Source organism: Haliotis rubra, unplaced genomic scaffold (genome assembly GCF_003918875.1).
Source record: "Haliotis rubra isolate DU_JTF1 unplaced genomic scaffold, ASM391887v1 Scf638, whole genome shotgun sequence".
Taxonomy (NCBI): domain Eukaryota; kingdom Metazoa; phylum Mollusca; class Gastropoda; order Lepetellida; family Haliotidae; genus Haliotis; species Haliotis rubra.
The window spans coordinates 379,191-401,097 of NW_025767344.1; the positions used below are offsets into that span (position 1 = coordinate 379,191).

At 38.9% G+C, this 21,907-nt stretch overlaps 1 protein-coding gene across 7 annotated transcripts in view; it reads right to left on the reverse strand.

The window, feature by feature from the left end:
* Positions 1-6,791: 6,791 nt before the first annotated feature.
* Positions 6,792-21,907, reverse strand: part of LOC124256750 (holocytochrome c-type synthase-like) — a 36,024-nt gene continuing 20,908 nt past the window's right edge. For all 7 annotated transcript variants that reach the window (XM_046690709.1, XM_046690712.1, XM_046690708.1 and 4 more), the window contains one exon: positions 6,792-7,508. In XM_046690709.1, the coding sequence (XP_046546665.1) occupies positions 7,229-7,508 (280 nt within the window). In that variant the 3' untranslated portion in view covers positions 6,792-7,228. The remainder of the gene's footprint in view (positions 7,509-21,907) is intronic.

Below are 21,907 nucleotides of genomic sequence, written 5' to 3' on the forward strand. Positions count from 1 at the left end.
CTATGCAACTATGACATGCACACCTTTAGAGTCTCAATGAAACACATGTATAAGCTTAATCAATTCTGTTGAGCAGTTTTTGAGGAGAAGTGGATAGACTTCATCCCCTATTACACTATCATCATAGAGAAATTCAGCAAAATGTTCAAATGTCTCTAAACTTACAAAAAAAAACAATAAAAAAAAAAATATATATGAGATGCACACCATTAGAGTCCCAAGAAAGCCCATGTATAAGTTCATTGAATTCCACAGAGCGGTTATGGTGGAGAAGTGGATAGAATACATTCCCTGTTTCGTACGGACGGACGGACACCGAGGGTAACCCTATATGCCCCTGCCATATATGGTGGGGGCAAAATAATCAGTGGACTGTGATTATGGCCTTAGCCTTAGCTCCATGATCACATAAGGCACTGTAAGAGTATGGCAGTTCTGACCGTCATCACACTGAGGTTACTTTGTGGACTGGGCCCAGTGAACGGATCACTGGAACATATTGTAGCTCCCTAATACATCTCCACTTGACAATATCAAGGCAAGAGTTTCTATCTCATTTGGAGATCACTCTTCTGGTGCTTGTCAAATTTCATAGAAAAGAAGCAAACAGGATCATTGATTGCATTTGCCTCTTTCAGAAACAAGACAGCAACATAATTCCCATCAACTGCCAGCTAAAGTGTTCTCTAAAAATCTCATGCTTTCAAGACTGGAGAATTCTTGAACATGACATTACAAAGGCTGCCTTTCAGTGGTTATCACAAATATATTTAGATACTTTGGCCAACAAATTAGAGCAAGGGGCCAATCAGAAATTTAGACAGTTTGCCTTTAAGTAACACTGGCACAAGTTGATTTTTATCTATTGCTAGTTGGACTGGCATACCTGACCTTGACTGTATCCAAGACCTGAATCTACAACATGTATCAGAGCAAAATCCTCAGATAAACGTATCTTCTCTACAGTATCATCTACTTTGTATCATTAGTTAGTATCATTATCTGAATCACCTTTTCTCTAAATGTTTTTGCTGAAAGTCTTCAAGGACCATCAGCTTCACTGAGTGTTTATTGTAATTTGAACTAACGGTAATATAAGCTGATAATCCAGAAGCGATTTTTTAGCTTACCTCTTAATACACTTTAGAACAACAAATGCTGTTTGTCCACTTTAAATTTAAAAAAAGGTGTAATTCTCAACTTCATTTCCTGTTTAAAAAGGAGGGACACATAACAAGACGATGACTTGCATCACACTGTTCACAGTCAGATGATACTCTTTTCACCGACAGTGAAACATTAGTGAACAATGCGAGTGATGATGGGGATTCCCCACTTCCAGCAATCCTAACAGCATGAATGAACTCCACACAGCTAACCATGTGGAGAGTTGACAACAGTCACCAATCACTTTACACAACAAGGATATCTTGATACCAATGGCTCATTTTGAATCACCAGTGACATGTCAGAAAAAGACTATCCAGTTGTGTAATATGGGACAACCTTGGATTGCCTTTCATTCAACAAAGTTGCCATGGAGGTGGAGATTTCATGGGTCTATGGTATAATTAATGGTCCATATTTCCAGTATTTTCTGTGGCCTACACATGGGACAACACTCTCACTTCCTGCCCCAAGTCTGTACAGAGATATCTGATCACTGCCTGCACCTCTGGTCCGACAACACTCTCACTTCCTGACCCAAGTCTGTGCAGAGATACCTGATCACTGCCTGCACCTCTGATCAGACAACACTCTCACTTCCTGACCCAAGTCTGTACAGAGATACCTGATCACTGCCTGCACCTCTGATCCGACAACACTCTCACTTCCTGACCCAAGTCTGTACAGAGATACCTGATCACTGCCTGCACCTCTGATCCGACAACACTCACTTCCTGACCCAAGTCTATCCTGATCACTGCCTACACCTCTGATCTGACAACACTCTCACTTCCTGACCCAAGTCTGTACAGAGATATGTGATCACTGCCTGCACCTCTGATCTGACAACACTCTCACTTCCTGACCCAAGTCCATACAGAGATATCTGATCACTCCCTGCACCTCTGATCCTACAACACTCTCACTTCCTGACCCAAGTCTATACAGAGATACCTGATCACTGCCTACACCTCTGATCTGACAACACTCTCACTTCCTGACCCATGTCTGTACAGAGATATGTGATCACTCCCTGCACCTCTGATCTGACAACACTCTCACTTCCTGCCCCAAGTCCATAAAGAGATATCTGATCACTCCCTGCACCTCTGTCCAAGTCTGTACAGAAACACTCTCACTTTCTGACTTTTTTCATGTGTACAACCAAGTGCTGACTGACTGACTTCTTGTTTCCTGAAAACAGGTTCAAAATTTACAGTGTCATCATGCACCCGTATGGCAGATCATTTAAGACAACTGAGTGGTCGAAGAATTATTCTTTTCCCTACTTTTGTTGAATATTTTTTTCATTCTATTTGTCCTGAACTACAAACCATAATGGCATCCAGTTCCACAGGCCAACAGAGCAGCATTATGCTGTAACACAAACAACACAGTGTGATAGGCAGATCAACACAAACATATATAATGAGTTTCATCCTGCTTTGAGTGAGTGAGTGAATTTAGTTTTATGCCGCACTCATCAATATTCCAGCTATATGGTGGTGGTCTGTAAATAATCAAGTGTGGACCAGACAATCCAGTGATCAACAGCATGAGCATCAATCTATGTAATTGGGATACCATGACATGTGTCAACCAAGTAAGCGAGCCTGACCGGATCTTCACGGGTGTATCCTGCTTTGAAAACATTTCAGCAATATCATGACAGGAGTTGATCTGAAAAGGGCTTTACACATAGTACTCTGTGTAGGATCCAACCAAGGGTTTTAATGTCATGGGCTAACACTGACACTACTTGGCTACCCTACTTCATCATAGGAAAACCTCATTGAATAACCACAACATATGAATCCTTGACTTTTCACTCAGCTGATTCAAGTCAAGCAGAGGGGATGAAGCACTCCACTCCATGTTCTCATGGCCTTCAGATGACAGATCCAAAATATATTAGCTATTATTGGACAATAGGAGGCCATAAATACATTTAATTATAAATACACTTGAAACCAACATATTGAACTGAAGTCACCAAATTAAAGCACACAGTTCATAATTTCCATTGATTTGTGAACAGAGAAAAAGAAATGAGAATGTTGGTGTCAAATTTAAATATTCACTGGAGAAAATAGGAGCCACATTAAACTTGTTTTCTATTCTAAAACTTTAACTCTTCTGACCAAGATGTGATCATAGTGATGCCATATGAAAATTACAGATGTTTTTTTGAGAGGTGCTTTGTAACAGGATTACTCATATCATTTCAAGGCATAAAACAATATGTTGCCACAAATGATGACAGATCTATTCGCGTTTTAAGACTTACTGGAACCAGGCTTGTCATATTTCTGTCTCCATAAAACAAGGACAAGATTCATGACGGGCACTGACAACTCAAAGTGGCATTTTACATTTTCTATCTAAAAAAACGGTGAGCTGCTGTGAATTAAATTCTCATCATTGTCGTGACCCAAGGCTGCTATTGTTATTTCAGATTTATATGTGCTCTCGCTCTGCATAAGATAGCGATAATTGACATTTCCTAATGATCACATAAATAACGTCCCCAGCCTTTGGGGACATTTGGTCAAATAAACTCTATCCATGAAAATCTTTGCCCAGTTTAATCTGTTTATTGAAAATAGGTTTGATAGACAAAGTTATCACGAGCCCTTTTGACTAAAGATATTAACAAAACTTGGAAATGGGACTAGGAATTTGCTTTTCAATGCTTGCATGTTTAATACTTATAAACATCATTGAATGAAGACTAATTCTAAAATTACTTCCTTATGTGATATTTTCCAGGAAGTGTGTTTCTAATATTTGAACATGATCCAGTGTCTTCGGTCACCCACTTAGCACTTTGATATTCACAGAATCAGTGGGCATGATTCTCTGTGTACAAGCCGATCTCAGGTTGTTATTACCATAGGATGCTCTCCAAAGCTCGAATACCTTATCCTGAATTTTGCTCAGCTATTCAAGTGTGTTTAGCTTGATCCCACAACATCACTTCATTTGAGGAAAAGGCAGTGGCAGTCTGGGTTTGGGTGAGGTGAGGTGAGGTGAGGTGAGGTGAGGTGAGGTGAGGTGAGGTGAGGTGAGGTGAGGTTGGGTTTAACATCTTGCTTGAGAATATTTCCCTCATATGACGATGTGCATGCGTGTGTATGTATGTGCAGCTGCTTGTACTAGCCCAGACTTAAGCTGGTTTTATAGTGCCAGCTCACTGAGATACCATGCCGCAGTGAAGCATGAATACTCCACTCAGACACATTATACTGACTCTGAGCCGACAGTCCTTGTTGTACCCATTAATGCCAAGTGCAAGGCAGGGACCAACAAGTACCATATTTTAACGTCTTTTGGTATGACGCTCGGGATCGGGATCGAACCGGCAGACCTTCCACTCTCCGGGCTGACGCTCCAACCACTACACCATGGAAGCCTAGTGACTATGAAGTGCTTTAAACTTTGGAGAAAAGCCAAAAAGGTTGGGTGGTCACAGTGAATGAACTGAAGGAGTGGGGAGCTGTTTGACATACTGGGATTACACTTACTAAAAAAGATAACTGAATTTGAAAAGAGACGGAAGAAGTGAACTGCAGGCTACCTCACAAATAAACGAAAAGTAGATAACATAAGCATAGGACACATCAATACACTGCCATTTTACAAAGTAGAAATGCGGCAGGACTAAGCTGGATATTTTACCTTCACTAGGATAATAAATATCTGCTTTGTTATTGGTTGCGAACTAATTCTTCTAACCATTAATGGTATATCTGTGTTTTACTTTATTATTTATTTCATGTCTTTTGTACATTGTATATTTTGTTGGAAAATGTAAGGTTACACAGTGCAGATAGGCCTCAAGATACCAAGTATGGACTGTTTGCTGTCAGTGGTACTTCTACAGCAAGGACAACCTGCAAAGGATGGCAAGACAGGATCGAGCAGTTGCCTGGGAATTAGGCACATCCTGGCACTATCTGAATAATTCAGATTGTGAAAACCTTCCAGAAAAATGGGGTTGCAGAAGTCCTGAGCCATTGTATTCAGGTTAACACAATCTGTGTATACATGTGAGTTAAGAAATGGGCTTGGGGATAAATTGTTTATTATCTATCATAAATCTAACTAACAGCACTTGACTTTAGTGAACTTTCACCATTTGCATGCTGACGTGAAAACAAAGTTGCACCAAGCAAAACCAGGTTGCACCCTGGTCCCATGAATTAATAAACGTTAAAACAGACCCACCTGTTGGCAGTGTCACACAGACTGATGATGCATTGCAGTAAAACACTCCAGGCACTTGAGCACATTATCTTTATGTACCCACGGTTTGATGCCATCAAGCCACAGAAGGTGTCAGATTACATGTTAATTAATGATGAAGTTAAGTAAATAAACGTTAGAGGTATTGCACGTGTCTACAGGGTGAATCAGACACAAATTAGAAATGTTTGATGGCATTTGGCTGTCTGTTTGAAGGATAGGTTGTGCTGGTGCATCTGCATATAACTAGGCCTAATGATGAGTTTTCTTGACAACTATAATTCATGTTTTGCTTAAGAACATCAGGCATTTGATCTGAATTCTCCATGTAAGTATGGAAAAATGTCCCTAATGACAAATTACAAGTAATTAAAAATACAGTGTTGCAAAATGCTAAACATGTTGGGTTACTGGAAACACAGGATATATATTTCTTGCTTAACAGATTAGACTTGGGTGGTTAGTACCTCTGGATCCATGCTGGCTGCAACAGCAGGTTGTCATTCAACACACAGTCATCAATCATCAAGCAGAATCATGGCAGTCAGTAGGTAATCTAAAACCATCTTGACTGAAGCACTACGAAGAATCCATGTCATCTACGGTCACATATCTGTATACTTTTAGGGGCAGTGCGATCAAAAGGTCTTAAGAATTTATCCAAATTTGGTAATGAAATAAATGCAACATATGTTATACATGTATTTGCGATTACACTTTCTTAGTCAAGTACTTTGGGTTGTGTCCCACCCGGGATTCGAACCCACATCCTCAGAGTCAAGCACCAAATCGCCAGCACAAAAAGTACTAGAATTGTACTTTACCAAGAAAGTGTAATCCCAAATATAACATATGTTGCATTTGACCACTTTCTAAATGGCATTGTGTAATCATGAAATAAATGATACATAAGAAAATCATGAAAATGTCTTATTGCCAATAAACCTGCCATCATCACGGCACTATGACACACGGTGAGCCATGTCACATCCTGCCAAAATTACGTGTCCTTTTGACCAGCAATGGGCTTTTTGTTGTTGCTTTATATAGCAAAATGTCAGCTATAAGACCGTGACATGAAAACAATTTGTCCGGACCTAATAATTCAGTGATTGACAACGCTGATTATTCAGGGACTGATATTGTTTACAATGAGCTATACGATCAGGGCATGACAAATTCACATGGTTGGTCACCATATTGCTTGGGACCAATTCTTACCAAGAGCCCTCAAGAGGGTGACCAGCGATGAATTGCATGGCCCTCTTCTGAAGCCTGTCCCCACACTTACAAGGTATCTATAACAGTTTCTTTGACAGTTCAAAGAGAATTATCATTTTATCATGCCTTTGGTTGTCTCAAATTACATCAAACTTGAATTCAAAATGAAAACGTAACTTTATTTTCTATAATTATAATTTACACAATGAATCATGCGATTTCACAAAAAGAAGAAGGCAAGATGATTACATCAAATAATCAATAAACTCTGGTGAAATTTGAAGATGTTGATGGCAAACCACGGACAGATACAATGTCATGACATGGCTTGACCTTCTTCTGCAACCAGTCTCCAGCAACACTGTCATTCATTCATTAACGTGTCGTCCTGGTCTACTCCAGGTGCCGCCTCCATGCTCCCACTGAAGCTTCTCCTCACAGTCATCTGACAGCTTCATCAATGCCACTCCCTGGCCTCGGCACAGGAGTTCCCAACACAATTCTCACTTGCATCCGGAGTAACACTATTGTTTCCTCAATAAATCCTCACACTTAAAACCAGTGCCAGTCAAACTGGTCAAGATTTATGCTGTGGCTAGTCTGAGGTGCTCTTTACTGCTTCCTTGTCGTGATAGACAGCTTTAGAGTTTGCCTTCAACTCCTTATCACTTGAACTCATCCTCCATCTCATAAAGGCTACTTTCATCCTGTCCCACGCTGCACCTGGAGAATCAAATGCTGGTCGCACGTCTAAAAGTGTGAACTCATACGTGCTCTTATTCACTGCTCCACCATCATAATAGTCAATAATGTAGCGAACTTCCTTGCCACAGCGGTCAACAATCCAATCATGTCGGTCAAATGGGAGTTCATATCTGAAAGACAAAAAAACAGGATCTGTTAAATTGCATGCAGCAGTAATAAGCCATGGCATAAACCACAGTAAACACAGATAAACCATCAACATCGATCAGCAATCCTTTAATCTATGAAGGTGTTCACTCAGCAGTGTTCATATTAACTGACACAATCAATATAGAGACCTCCATGAAGAACTTCAATCAGGATTTGCAAAGATTTTTTTTTACCATAGTGTTCTACATTGTTATTTCTCATATGACGTTAATGTGCTGGATCATCAGTTACTCGCTTCAGTGATTAATCATAATTTTGAAGGGATTCCGAAAACCTTGTACATCATTAAACAGTCACATGATTTGGGTCTGTACAGGATATTATTACTCATAAGGACTGAAGGATCAACTGCTTCCCAATATTAGCCTGAGTATTCTGACAATGGTCAAAGATACTTGGTCAACTGAAGCAGCATTACGTTGTATCTCTTCATTGTTGTGATGTATGATGCCAAGTTGCCAACATCACAAATTGATCATGTTGCATCAGAAACAATGGAGTGACTTCATTTCTATAAATCACTGACAGTGGCCTTGGAGACAAATATCAGGAATCCTTTTGGGTGAATGTTTGAACAGTGGCTGAAAGCGCCACATCTTACATCAATCAATCACTCAGTACAGAAAGGCTATAATTGTTTGAGGCTTACAGGTGATTTCTAAATGTTGGATTTATACATTCGAACAATGGTTTCTTGTTAATTTGAAATTCTAAGTGTGTGATAAATTGATTTTAAGGTTGGCTTATACCAAGACGTTGAAAATGATCAAATAGATTACACATGGTAAATGTTAGTTACATTGTTTACATAATGTTTATTCCACTTTTGAACAAGGCCATGCAGAGTGGTTATCCTGTGAAGCTTGTGCACATATTGTGGTTATCTCCCTGTCAAAAAGGTGCTCATACTGTGGTTATCCCCCTGTCAAGCAGGGCTCATATTGTGGTTATCTCCCTGTCAAGCAGTTGTTCTTATTGTGGTTGTCCCCCTGTCAAGCAGGTGTTGTTATTGTGGTTATCCCCCTGTCAAGCAGGTGCTCTTATTGTGGTTATCCCCCTGTCAAGCAGGTGCTCATATTGTGGTTATCCCCCTGTCAAGCAGGTGCTCATATTGTGGTTATCCCCCTGTCAAGCAGGTGCTCATATTGTGGTTATCCCTCTGTCAAGCAGGTGCTCATATTGTGGTTATCCCTCTGTCAAGCTTGTGCACATATTATGGTTGTCTCCTGGTAATATGACTGTTACTATTCACATAGAACCACCAGAATGTTTGGATGACAAGCCATACCATTGCAACAAGGGAACATATGCTTAAAATCAGCAAAGTCTTCTTCCACTGAATATACATGTAACTTGAGTTCCTAAAATAACTTTTGCTGCTTTGATTCAACCCAAACAAAAGTGATGTTTATATTGTGCATGAGTATGTTCATTGGGCATATTGAGAGGGTACTGCCATGAATGGTGGTTATCCCCATGGGAGAAACAACAAAAAACATGTCTCCACTCTGACAACTCCACAGTTTTTATCTGAGAAGACACATCTACTGTCCTCCTCTGCTCTCAAGGACCTGTCATTTATAATAGTGTGTGTGGGCTTGTGCATCACTCTGACCTTTTTTTCAGTATCTATTGGGGAGTGTCCACATGTTTTCATGTCTCTCACTAAAAACATTCTTGTAAAACTTCTTTTTTTTCAGCAAATATACCACATCATATACAAATACGTTTGGTAGTATATGTCGATTATTCTATATCCCTCTCCCAAGAAAGGGAGAAATATTTTGCACGACCCTCTGAATTTAACATGTTTTCTAATACTTTGTTGACAATAACAATAAATGACAGGCCCTTAAAAGCTACATTGACATAAACTGCATAGAAAAACAGTCACCACTACTTTCATTCTCAACTGATTTGTCATATGAAAATTATGAATATAGATGAACCCCAAGTGTCTTATTTATATCACTGCTGCGGAAATAGGAGTGAAAGGGCTGCATGGAACATTAATATCACCTGTAAGGTCTTTGAAGGGACTTGTCATACAATGCAGCCCTTAACAGTAATCATCAAAATTATTGATCCATCTTTTTTATTCAGCTGATAAATTACAAGTTCTGTTTCATGATTTTGAAAATACATTTTGAATGTATGTATACATACCTCTGAAGTGGGCATTAACGCTAACCTCAGAAAATTATTTTCTCATCTTGAATAAACAATCAATGCCTCCTGCTAGACTTATCAACAACCTAAGAAATGAGAGCCTCTAAGTATGAAGGCAGCCAGTGACTTTCTGCCGATGGTATATAAGTTCACCAGTCTTGTAAATACAGCTGCCCTAAACATGGCTTGATCATCATTCATCATACTGAACACCTTCACAGTTTCAGAGAGATAACGTTTTTTCTCTCTCTACACATGTTAAACATGTTCACCATTGTGTTACTATTTTCATCCAGTCTTCAAAATCAATAGAAATCTAAAATCACCAAGAACAATGGGGTTGAACACAAAATCACTTGGCCTCTTAAGGCTACGGAAGCAATTAATGAAGGCTTGCTTGTGTGGGGGCGTAACATATTTTTCTTGAGAGAGATGTTAGATTGTTGAGCTTCAGCTCTAGACATATACAGTTAAGGTGGGAGGCTTGCTTGTTGTTTTACGCAGCACTCAGCAATATTCCAGCTATGTGACCTGATCCGTAAAAAATAGAATCTGGATTTAACTAGTGATTGACATCCTCAGGCTTGTCTATGCAACTGGGATATAAAGATAATAATAATAATGAGTATCTATAAAGCGCTGTATCCATCCACAAGGTGCATACTCAAAGCAAATAAATACCACAATCAATGTTTTACCAAAATTGGACATATCCTCTTGAAAACTGTTCACGTTACACGTTATATGCAAAATATATAGTATGACCAGAAATTATTGAGAATTTTAGGAATATGTTTAATTGGATTTCTAGTATAAACAACCTTGACCAGCTATCAAGTGCTTGTTTCATTCAAGAGAGACAACTCCGTTAAATAAATCCTTTTTCATTAGTTTGTGAAGAGTAATCTCCCTTTGTTTACTTGCTAGCAGACGCCATTTTCAGTGATGTATGATGATGGATCATGCATGATTTAGAGAAGAGAAAGTTGATTTTAGAGTATTATAACAAGGACATCAGATCAGCTAAAGTGATTTCAAGTAGAACAGGCATCCCTTTGTCCACAGTTTATCGTGTTTTGAAAAATATTGCAAATGGATATGGCATTGAGCACCAGGGAGGCACAGGTAGGCCCAGAAAATTGACTGTCGGTGACAGGAGGCGGCTTGGTATTCTTGTTTCTAAAACAAACGAAGGAGTTTAGAAAACTTAAGGCTGGATATGATTGATAGAGGAACTGTGGCTGTCTGTAAGGAGACAATTAGAACTGAGCTGCATGCAATGGGTTGGCAGAAAAGTCGAGGAATTCCATCACCCATCATGAAACCTGAACAAAAGGAGCGAAGGTTGAACTGGTGCTTACAGCATAGAAATTTTAACTGGGACAATGTGATTTTCACAGATGAAAGTTCTGTGTGGCTGTTTCCTAATACACTGAAATTCTGGACCAAACAAACTGAAAAACCTTTGTATCAGCGCCCAAAGTACAGTCCGAAATTTAACGTGTGGGGTGGCATATCTGTGTTAGGGGCAACGCCCCTCTGTGTATTTGAAGGGAATATGAACAGTGAGCGGTACACAGATATTATCGAGGGACATTTAATTCCATCTGCTCACATGTTCTATGGAAATGTTTGGATTTTCCAGCAGGACAACGACCCAAAACATCGTTCAAAGCATTCACAGGCCTGGTTTCGGACCCAAAATATGACATTATTAGATTGGCCAAGCTATAGCCCTGACCTAAATCCAATAGAAAATGTTTGGGGACTTATGAAAGAAAGTGTCAATAAGAAAAATCTGACAAATATTGCTAAAAAGAAAGAAGAGGTGGTATTGGGTATTGATATTGGGACAGCATGGACCCCGACTTTCTAACTTCTTTGGACAGTAGTATGCCCCGCCGCATTGAAGCCTGCAATGCTGCCATGGTGACTTGACAAAATACTAACTGTTCACCTGTCTTTGAATCTGGAGTTATGTTCTGGTAATATTCACATTTAATACGTGAGTAATGAGTGAAATTTTTTTTTACAATCTTTAAATTCTCAATAATTTCTGGTTGTACTGTAAGAGTCTTCTTGAGCCTGAGGGGTTCTGTCTTCACTTCAAATTTGGAATATAAATTCTGTAAAGAATTGGTCAAATTCAGAGCTGGTGTCTTACGTTTAAAGAATAACGTAGGTATGTGGCAAAATATTGATGTATATCAAAGAAATTGTCCTGCATGTAAAGTAGATTTAGAAGATGAATATCATTTTTTGTTGCAATGTCCAGCTTATAAAGATCTTTGGGACAGATTTTTGCCTAAGAATTTGCAAGTAAATATGATATCGTTTAGAAATATCCTAAACAAAACAAAACTGAAGACATAAATAATCTAGCTCGTTTTATCTATTAAGCATACAAAATAAGAGAAAAATAGAAATAGGTATTAGAATTATTAAAAAAAAATCCAGTACAGCTATACATGTACATATATATGTTACTGATATTTTTCACTGAGGGTGTAAGAAAATCTACTCAGGTAGACAGGTAAATGCTAAATCTATTAAAAAATTGTATCCTGTTTTCATACCTGTTTCGAATATGTATTTTAATATGTACATGGGCTTGCGGCCTTCATCCGTAATAAAGATTTTGATGATGATGATAATGATAATGAATATTTATAAACCGCTGTATCCATCCACAAGGTGCATACTCAAAGCACATAAATACGATATGATGGCAAGAATGAACTAAGTCAGTGAGCCTGAGCGAGCCGGACCACCAGGTCAGGTTAGTTGCCTCTTCCAACAGGCATGGACAACTTAAGAGAAATTCTAACATGTCGGGGGAGGATTGTCCCAAGTGATGCTGTCTTGGACAATTACTCTTTGCTAAACCCGTGAATATCCGGGTTAGAATTGGTCTTCAGTAACCCGTGCTTGTCGTATGAGGTGACTAGCAAGATCAGATGGTCAGGCTTGCTGACTTGGTTGACACGATGTCAATCCCTTAACAAGATATTGATGCTGTTGATCACTGGATTGTCTGGTCAAGACTCAATTATTTATAGACCACCACCAAATAGCTGGAATATTGCTGAGTGTGGCGTAAATTTAAACTCACTCACTTTGCTGAAACAAAGAGTAAAGGCATTGCATGCAGATAAACCAAGATGTACAAGCTTATCCACAAGATCCCTGAACACCTAAGGGACACAACTCTGTACTGCTCAATGACACTTCACCAACTGCGAGACTACTGTCAGATTCTATCTCTGATCAATATGTCAAATACAGTAGGTCAAGAAAGAAATTATGGTAATCAAACAAAAATCATCTCTCAATATTGGATAACCATGCTGTGTACTCCAACAATGGCAGGCAAGAGCTCTTGCCATGAACAGAACAACCCAAACAGAGGGCTGCCTGTCAGAGAGACTGGGATAGATGCTAGCAACCAACAGGAAGAAAGATAATGACTGCTGGATATTGTTGGCAGCTGATTGTATGAACACACTGATGTCAAACATAATTGTAGTGTAAAGGAGTAGGCCCAGATTCTGTGTGACAGTTGTGTGCCCAGAGTGTCCAACAACCATGCCACTCTCCCAAGGCGCTCACAGCAGGCCACCTCACAGATCAATACCAAGTCCATCCAGATAATGAGATTTTCATGCAATTTTTCATCACAGTGAAAAATTACTTCAAACTAAATAGAACTTGAAGACATTAGCACCAATGCTAAGTCACATAAAAAACACAGTTTTAGACATAAATGAATACATTTAACTTTGAAAAATATTTTGTAATTGAGTCTGACATGCTTATTCTATTCTCTGAGGGCTTTTAATCAAATACTGAGTGAATGAAATGAAGAATGCTTCATGACTGATTCATGATGTCTTTACATTGATTTTCAGCTTGGAAGATGCATACATCTTAAATTAATAAACCTGGTAAAGAAAGAATCATCAATACTGTAAAGGAGCCAGGAACACAAGCCCACTGTGAGAAAACACTTAGGTTTTATTGCATTACTAATGACTCTGCAGTAAACATGTCATGTTGCCTGATGTTCAGAATTAACTGCCCCTACCTGTGACAGGACTGTCACGCATATGACATTAAACTGTCTGCCTCCTGTTATACTGGCAGCCACAGTGTATAGATACCCCATGATGGTAATATGAGTGGTGACAAACAAGCCTGAGACCGATAAAGATAAGATAAGATAAGATTAGAAAAGATAAGATATTTATTGCATAGTATTCCATGAAGGAACAGTGGCAATATTCTATAAACTACAAATATAAACACAATAGGTAAAGATAAGATAAGATAAGATATGATATCTATTGCATAGTATTCCATGAATTGCAATTTTCTATTCCATGAAGGAACAGTGGCAATATTCTAAGATAAACTACAAATAGTGGCAATATTCTATAAACTACAAATATAAACACAATAGGTAAAGATAAGATAAGATAAGATTAGAAAAGATAAGATATTTATTGCATAGTATTCCATGAAGGAACAGTGGCAATATTCTATAAACTACAAATATAAACACAATAGGTAGGTAAAGATAAGATAAGATAAGATATCTATTGCATAGTATTCCATGAAGGAACAGTGGCAATTTTCTATAAACTACAAATATACCGATAAAATAGGTAAAGATAAGATAAGATAAGATAAGATATCTATGGCATAGCATTCCATGAAGGAACAGTGGCAATATTCTATAAACTACAAATATAAACACAATAGGTAAAGATAAGATAAGATAAGATAAGATAAGATAAGATAAGATAAGATAAGATAAGATGAAGGGAGTGGCAAGATAAGATAAGATATTAAACACAATAGGTAAAGATAAGATAAGATAAGATAAGATAAGATAAGATAAGATATTTATTGCATAGCATTCCATGAAGGAACAGTGGCAATTTTCTACAAACACAATAGGTTCAAAGATATAGAAATATACAGATACCTACACAATATACACCAGCTCAGTACGCCACAAACTGAGCGATAAATATAACTTAAGTGTTGCCATTCGGCTGTGGTGCTTTGGACCCATCTGCCCTCAACCTGAACATCTTCAATTCCCTGGACCCTCTCAAAAGTCAGCTGAAGACCATTCAACCCAGAAAATACCCAAGTCGGTAATCTAAGGCGTTGTCGATATATTACATACAGTTGTGTTAAGTGTAGTGTTTTGAGATTTCACACTGTATGGAATAAGATACTCTTATCCCTCTATTATTATCAGAGTGGAAACATGAATGAAGATGCAAACATCTCATATGTAACTACTGATATGAATCACAAAATAACCACTGCATGTTACAGATCCCGAGATACAATTCAGCTGGAAGTACTCATTCCTACTCCTGGGAGCTATTCTTCTGCCAACAATGGAAGAGAGGTGATATCGTCCACAGCATGTTCCCTTCTGTGATCTCAGAATCAGACAATAACATCCAAACCCTCAACTGTGAAAATGAGACCCTATAGTATTCGATGAAGTAACAATTTCTCTGCCTGTCCGTGTTTCAACACAACTGACGATGTGTCTGCAGACTTGACAACAGGTTCATTACACTAGACACATAAAATAGTGTTAAAGTAATGTCTAAGTCCTTCACTGCCCACTCATGTAAGGTGAACCCTTCACATCTTTGTACATAAATGTGTTATGTATATATGTTGGTGGACTGTAAATAATCAAACCTGAACCAGACAATCCAGTGACTGACATAACAAGTACAGACCTGAGCAATTGGGTTATGACAGCATGTGCAACCAAGTGAGGAAGTCTGACCAGCTGATCCCATGGTGCCTCTTAAGTAAAGTCTGACCACCTGATCCCATAGTGCCTCTTATGCAAAGTCTGACCACCTGATCCCATAGTGCCTCTTATGTAAAGTCTGACCAGCCGATCCCATAGTGCCTCTTATGTAAAGTCTGACCACCTGATCCCATAGTGCCTCTTATGTAAAGTCTGACCAGCCGATTACATAGTGCCTCTTATGTAAAGTCTGACCAGCCGATCCCATAGTGCCTCTTATGTAAAGTCTGACCAGCCAATCCCATAGTGCCTCTTATGTAAAGTCTGACCACCTGATCCCATAGTGCCTCTTATGTAAAGTCTGACCAGCCGATCCCATAGTGCCTCTTATGTAAAGTCTGACCAGCCGATCCCATAGTGCCTCTTATGTAAAGTCTGACCACCTGATCCCATAGTGCCTCTTATGTAAAGTCTGACCACCTGATCCCATAGTGCCTCTTATGTAAAGTCTGACCAGCCAATCCCATAGTGCCTCTTATGTAAAGTCTGACCAGCCAATCCCATAGTACCTCTTATGTAAAGTCTGACAACCCGATCCCATAGTGCCTCTTATGTAAAGTCTGACCACCTGATCCCATAGTGCCTCTTATGTAAAGCCTGACCACCTGATCCCATAGTGCCTCTTATGGAAAGTCTGACCAGCCAATCCCATAGTGCCTCTTATGTAAAGTCTGACCAGCCAATCCCATAGTGCCTCTTATGTAAAGTCTGACCAGCCGATCCCATAGTGCCTCTTATGGAAAGTCTGACCAGCCGATCCCATAGTGCCTCTTATGTAAAGCCTGACCACCTGATCCCATAGTGCCTCTTATGTAAAGTCTGACAACCTGATCCCATAGTGACTCTTATGCAAAGTCTGACCAGCCAATCCCATAGTGCCTCTTATGTAAAGTCTGACCACCTGATCCCATAGTGCCTCTCATGTAAAGTCTGACCACCTGATCCCATAGTGCCTCTTATGTAAAGTCTGACCAGCCAATCCCATAGTGCCTCTTATGTAAAGTCTGACCAGCCAATCCCATAGTGCCTCTTATGTAAAGTCTGACAACCCGATCCCATAGTGACTCTTATGTAAAGTCTGACCAGCCGATCCCACAGTGCCTCTTATGTAAAGTCTGACCACCTGATCCCATTAAGTGCCTCTTATGTAAAGTCTGACAACCCCGATCCCATAGTGACTCTTATGGAAAGTCTGACCAGCCAATCCCATAGTGCCTCTTATGTAAAGTCTGACAACCCGATCCCATAGTGACTCTTATGTAAAGTCTGACCAGCCGATCCCATAGTGCCTCTTATGTAAAATCTGACCAGCCGATCCCATAGGGCCTCTTATGTAAAGTCTGACCAGCCGATCCCATAGTGCCTCTTATGTAAAGTCTGACCACCTGATCCCATAGTGCCTCTTATGTAAAGCCTGACCACCTGATCCCATAGTGCCTCTTATGGAAAGTCTGACCAGCCAATCCCATAGTGCCTCTTATGTAAAGTCTGACCAGCCAATCCCATAGTGCCTCTTATGTAAAGTCTGACCAGCCGATCCCATAGTGCCTCTTATGGAAAGTCTGACCAGCTGATCCCATAGTGCCTCTTATGTAAAGCCTGACCACCTGATCCCATAGTGCCTCTTATGTAAAGTCTGACAACCCGATCCCATAGTGACTCTTATGCAAAGTCTGACCAGCCAATCCCATAGTGCCTCTTATGTAAAGTCTGACAACCCGATCCCATAGTGCCTCTTATGTAAAGCCTGACCAGCCAATCCCATAGTGCCTCTTATGTAAAGTCTGACCAGCCGATCCCATAGTGCCTCTTATGTAAAGTCTGACCACCTGATCCCATAGTGCCTCTTATGTAAAGTCTGACCAGCCGATCCCATAGTGCCTCTTATGCAAAGTCTGACCAGCCGATCCCATAGTGCCTCTTATGTAAAGTCTGAACAGCCGATTACATAGTGCCTCTTATGTAGTGTCTGACCAGCCGATCCCATAGTGCCTCTTATGTAAGTCTGACCAGCCGATCTCGTTGTGCCTCTTATGTAAAGTCTGACCAGCCGATTCCATAGTGCCTCTTATGTAAAGTCTGACCAGCCGATCCCATAGTGCCTCTTATGTAAAGTCTGACCAGCCGATCTCGTTGTGCCTCTTATGTAAAGTCTGACCAGCCGATTCCATAGTGCCTCTTATGTAAAGTCTGACCAGCCGATCCCATAGTGCCTCTTATGTAAAGTCTGACCTGCCGATCCCATAGTGCCTCTTATGTAAAGTCTGACCAGCCGATCCCATAGTGACTCTTATGTAAAGCATGGAGTACTGAAGACACAGGGCTGAAAATGTGCATTTGAAAGCTCTCACTGAGAACAATTTCCAACAATGATGGAGTCTTGATCACTTAGCACAGATACACTAGGCTATATCTATACTCACACGAGGTGATGGACATACAGCCCATGAAGATCCAGGTTAGAATTGGTCTTCATTAACCCAATTGCTTGTCATAAAGGGCAAATAATGGATCAGTCAGGCTTGCTGACTTGGTTGACACATGTCATCGGTTCCCAATTGTGTAGAATGATGCTCATGCTGTGGATCACAGGATTGTCTGGTCCAGACTTAATTATTTACAGACCACCGCCAAACAGATGGAATATTGCTGAGTGTGGCGTAAAACAACAACAAATCAAAACCAACAAGAAAAATTGTGTCCAGGGACACAGATCCCCCGCTGCTGTAGGAAGAGTTCCCTATACTGAGTGTGCTCTGGTGATTAATTTCTACTAAATAAATATCATGGTTGATTATAAAATAAATATATACTAAGTGTCCAAGGTAAATACTTATTTGTAAATGTATGTCACAATGAACTTACCACAGTACAATTAAACCTATATCATGAAGGTTCATGGTACAAGGGTAAATAAACTAACAATAGCAATATCACTGTGGAGGTAAGTGAAAGCAATAGATTGCTGTAGAAGCTAAAGTGGTAAGTCCTTCATTTCAGACAAGTCTCGAAAATTGTATACATGAATGGAACCATAAATAACCATTCAGGGTCCCACAGAAGTACTTGAAAACACTAAAAACAATGTGTTGAGGGGTTAGAAAACACAACCTATTATCATATGAAGATCAATATTTTATATATCATTAATACAATATAACATGCTCGCTACCAGCCTAATGAACATACATGTATCTGCCTTTGTGTGCTGAGCTAATCCATAAATAACATATGTAATCACACTGTTTTGTCCTTTGATATTCTTCATCTTTGGATTAAACTCCAACTCATTAGTTCCCCCCCATCTTATAAAGAACAAGAAAAAATTGTGTCCAGGGACACGGATGCCCCCGCTGGCATTCATAAGACATATAAAGATCAATAATTGAACAAAATTCACGAACAAGTTCAATAAACATCTATGCAACTATGAGATGCACACCTTTCGAGTCCCAATGAAACACATGTATAAGCTTAATCAATTCTGCTGAGATGTTTTTGTGGAGAAGTGGATAGACTTCATCCCCTATTTCACTATCATCAGAGAGAAATTCAACAAAATTTATCTAAGTTCAAATGTCTCTAAACATACAAAAAACTATAAAATACAAAAACAATATATGAGATGCACACCTTTAGAGTCTCTATGAAAGACATATGTAAGCTAAATGAGTTTTGTGCAGTGGTTTTTGAGGAGAAGTGTTGTATGGGACGAACTGGATGAATAGAACCAATTCAAGTTCAAACATCTGTAGAAGTGACAAAATTAAGAAACTGGATGAACAAGGTATGAGATGCACACCTTTAGAGTTCCAATGAAACACACATAGAAGGCCAATTCTGTTGAGCAGCTTTTGTGGAGAAGTTGATTAGACTTCATCCCCTATAACACTATATTCAGAGAGAAATTCAACAAGATTTATGCAAGTTTAAACGGCATTAAAATTGGAAAAATAAATAAAATACTAAATCAAAATATGAGATGCACGCCTTTAGAGTCCCTATAAAGCACATGTGTAATCTAAATGAATTCCATAGAGTAGTTTTTGAGGAGAAGTGGATAACGTACATCCCCTGTTGGATGGAACAAACAGACTGAATAGAACAAAATTCAACTAAGTTCAAACATCTGTAAAAGTGACAAAATTAAGAAATTTGATGAACAAGGTATGAGATGCACACCTTTAGAGTTCCCAATGAAACACACATAGAAGCTCAATCAATTCTGTTGAGATGTTTTAGTGGAGAAATGGATAGACTTAATCCCTATTTCACAATCATCAGAGAGAAATTCAACAAAATTTATCTAAGTTCAAATGTCTCTAAACATACAAAAACTATAAAATACAAAAACAATATATGAGATGCACACCTTTAGAGTCTCTATGAAAGACATATGTAAGCTAAATGAGTTTTGTGCAGTGGTTTTGAGAAGAAGTGGATACTTGATAATACACCCCCTGTTGTATGGGACGAACTGGATGAATAGAACCAATTCAAGTTCAAACATCTGTAGAAGTGACAAAATTAAGAAACTGGATGAACAAGGTATGAGACGCACACCTTTAGAGTCCCAATGAAACACACATAGAAGGCCAATTCTGTTGAGCAGCTTTTGTGGAGAAGTTGATTAGACTTCATCCCTATAACACTATATTCAGAGAGAAATTCAACAAGATTTATGCAAGTTTAAACGGCATTAAAATTGGAAAAATAAATAAAATACAAAATCAAAATATGAGATGCACACCTTTAGAGTCCCTATAAAGCACATGTGTAATCTAAATGAATTCCATAAAGTAGTTTTTGAGGAGAAGTGGATAACGTACATCCCCTGTTGGATGGAACAAACAGACTGAATAGAACAAAATTCAACTAAGTTCAAACATCTGTAAAAGTGACAAAATTAAGAAATTTGATGAACAAGGTATGAGATGCACACCTTTAGAGTTCCAATGAAACACACATAGAAGCTCAATCAATTCTGTTGAGATGTTTTTGTGGAGAAATGGATAGACTTAATCCCCTATTTCACAATCATCAGAGAGAAATTCAACAAAATTTATCTAAGTTCAAATGTCTCTAAACATACAAAAAAACTATAAAATACAAAAACAATATATGAGATGCACACCTTTAGAGTCTCTATGAAAGACATATGTAAGCTAAATGAGTTTTGTGCAGTGGTTTTTGAGAAGAAGTGGATAACGTACATCCCCTGTTGTATGGGACGAACTGGATGAATAGAACCAATTCAAGTTCAAACATCTGTAGAAGTGACAAAATTAAGAAACTGGATGAACAAGGTATGAGACGCACACCTTTAGAGTCCCAATGAAACACACATAGAAGGCCAATTCTGTTGAGCAGCTTTTGTGGAGAAGTTGATTAGACTTAATCCCCTATAACACTATATTCAGAGAGAAATTCAACAAGATTTATGCAAGTTTAAACGGCATTAAAATTGGAAAAATAAATAAAATACAAAATCAAAATATGAGATGCACACCTTTAGAGTCCCTATAAAGCACATGTGTAATCTAAATGAATTCCAAAAAGTAGTTTTTGAGGAGAAGTGGATAACGTACACCCCCTGTTGTATGGGACGAACTGGATGAATAGAACCAATTCAAGTTCAAACATCTGTAAAAGTGACAAAATTAAGAAATTGCATAAAAAAATTATGAAATGCACACCTTTAGAGTCCCTACAAAAGACATGTACAAGTTCATTCAATTCTGTTGAGATGTTTTTCTGGAGAAGTGGATAGACTTCATCCCCTATTACACTATCATCATAGAGAAATTCAGCAAAATGTACCTAAGTTCAAATGTCTCTAAACTTACAAAAAAAACAAAAAAAAAAAAAAAATGAGATGCACACCATTCGAGTCCCAAGACCCATTCGAGTCCCATGTATAAGTTCATTGAATTCCACAGAGCAGTTATGGTGGAGAAGTGGATAGAATACATTCCCTGTTTCGTACGGACGGATGGACACCGAGGGTAACCCTATATGCCCCAGCCATATATGGCGGGGGCATAAAAATGATGAACATAATGTCAGCAATTGTGTCAATGTTCTGAAAACATATACATCTCTTGCTATTTTCCATGACTATTAAGTAACTTGATGACATATAAGCTTGTGTCACTGAGCAGTGTGATAGGTTTCATTTAGGAGATAAACATCATGTGTTGGCCACTTTCCGGGTGTTATTGAGTATTTGAAGCACGGGAATTCATTTTGAACCGACGGCGTCAGCCGGAGGTTTCAAATGGAATATTCCCTGCGTTTCAAATACTCAATAACACCCGGAAAGTGGCCAACACATGTCGTTTA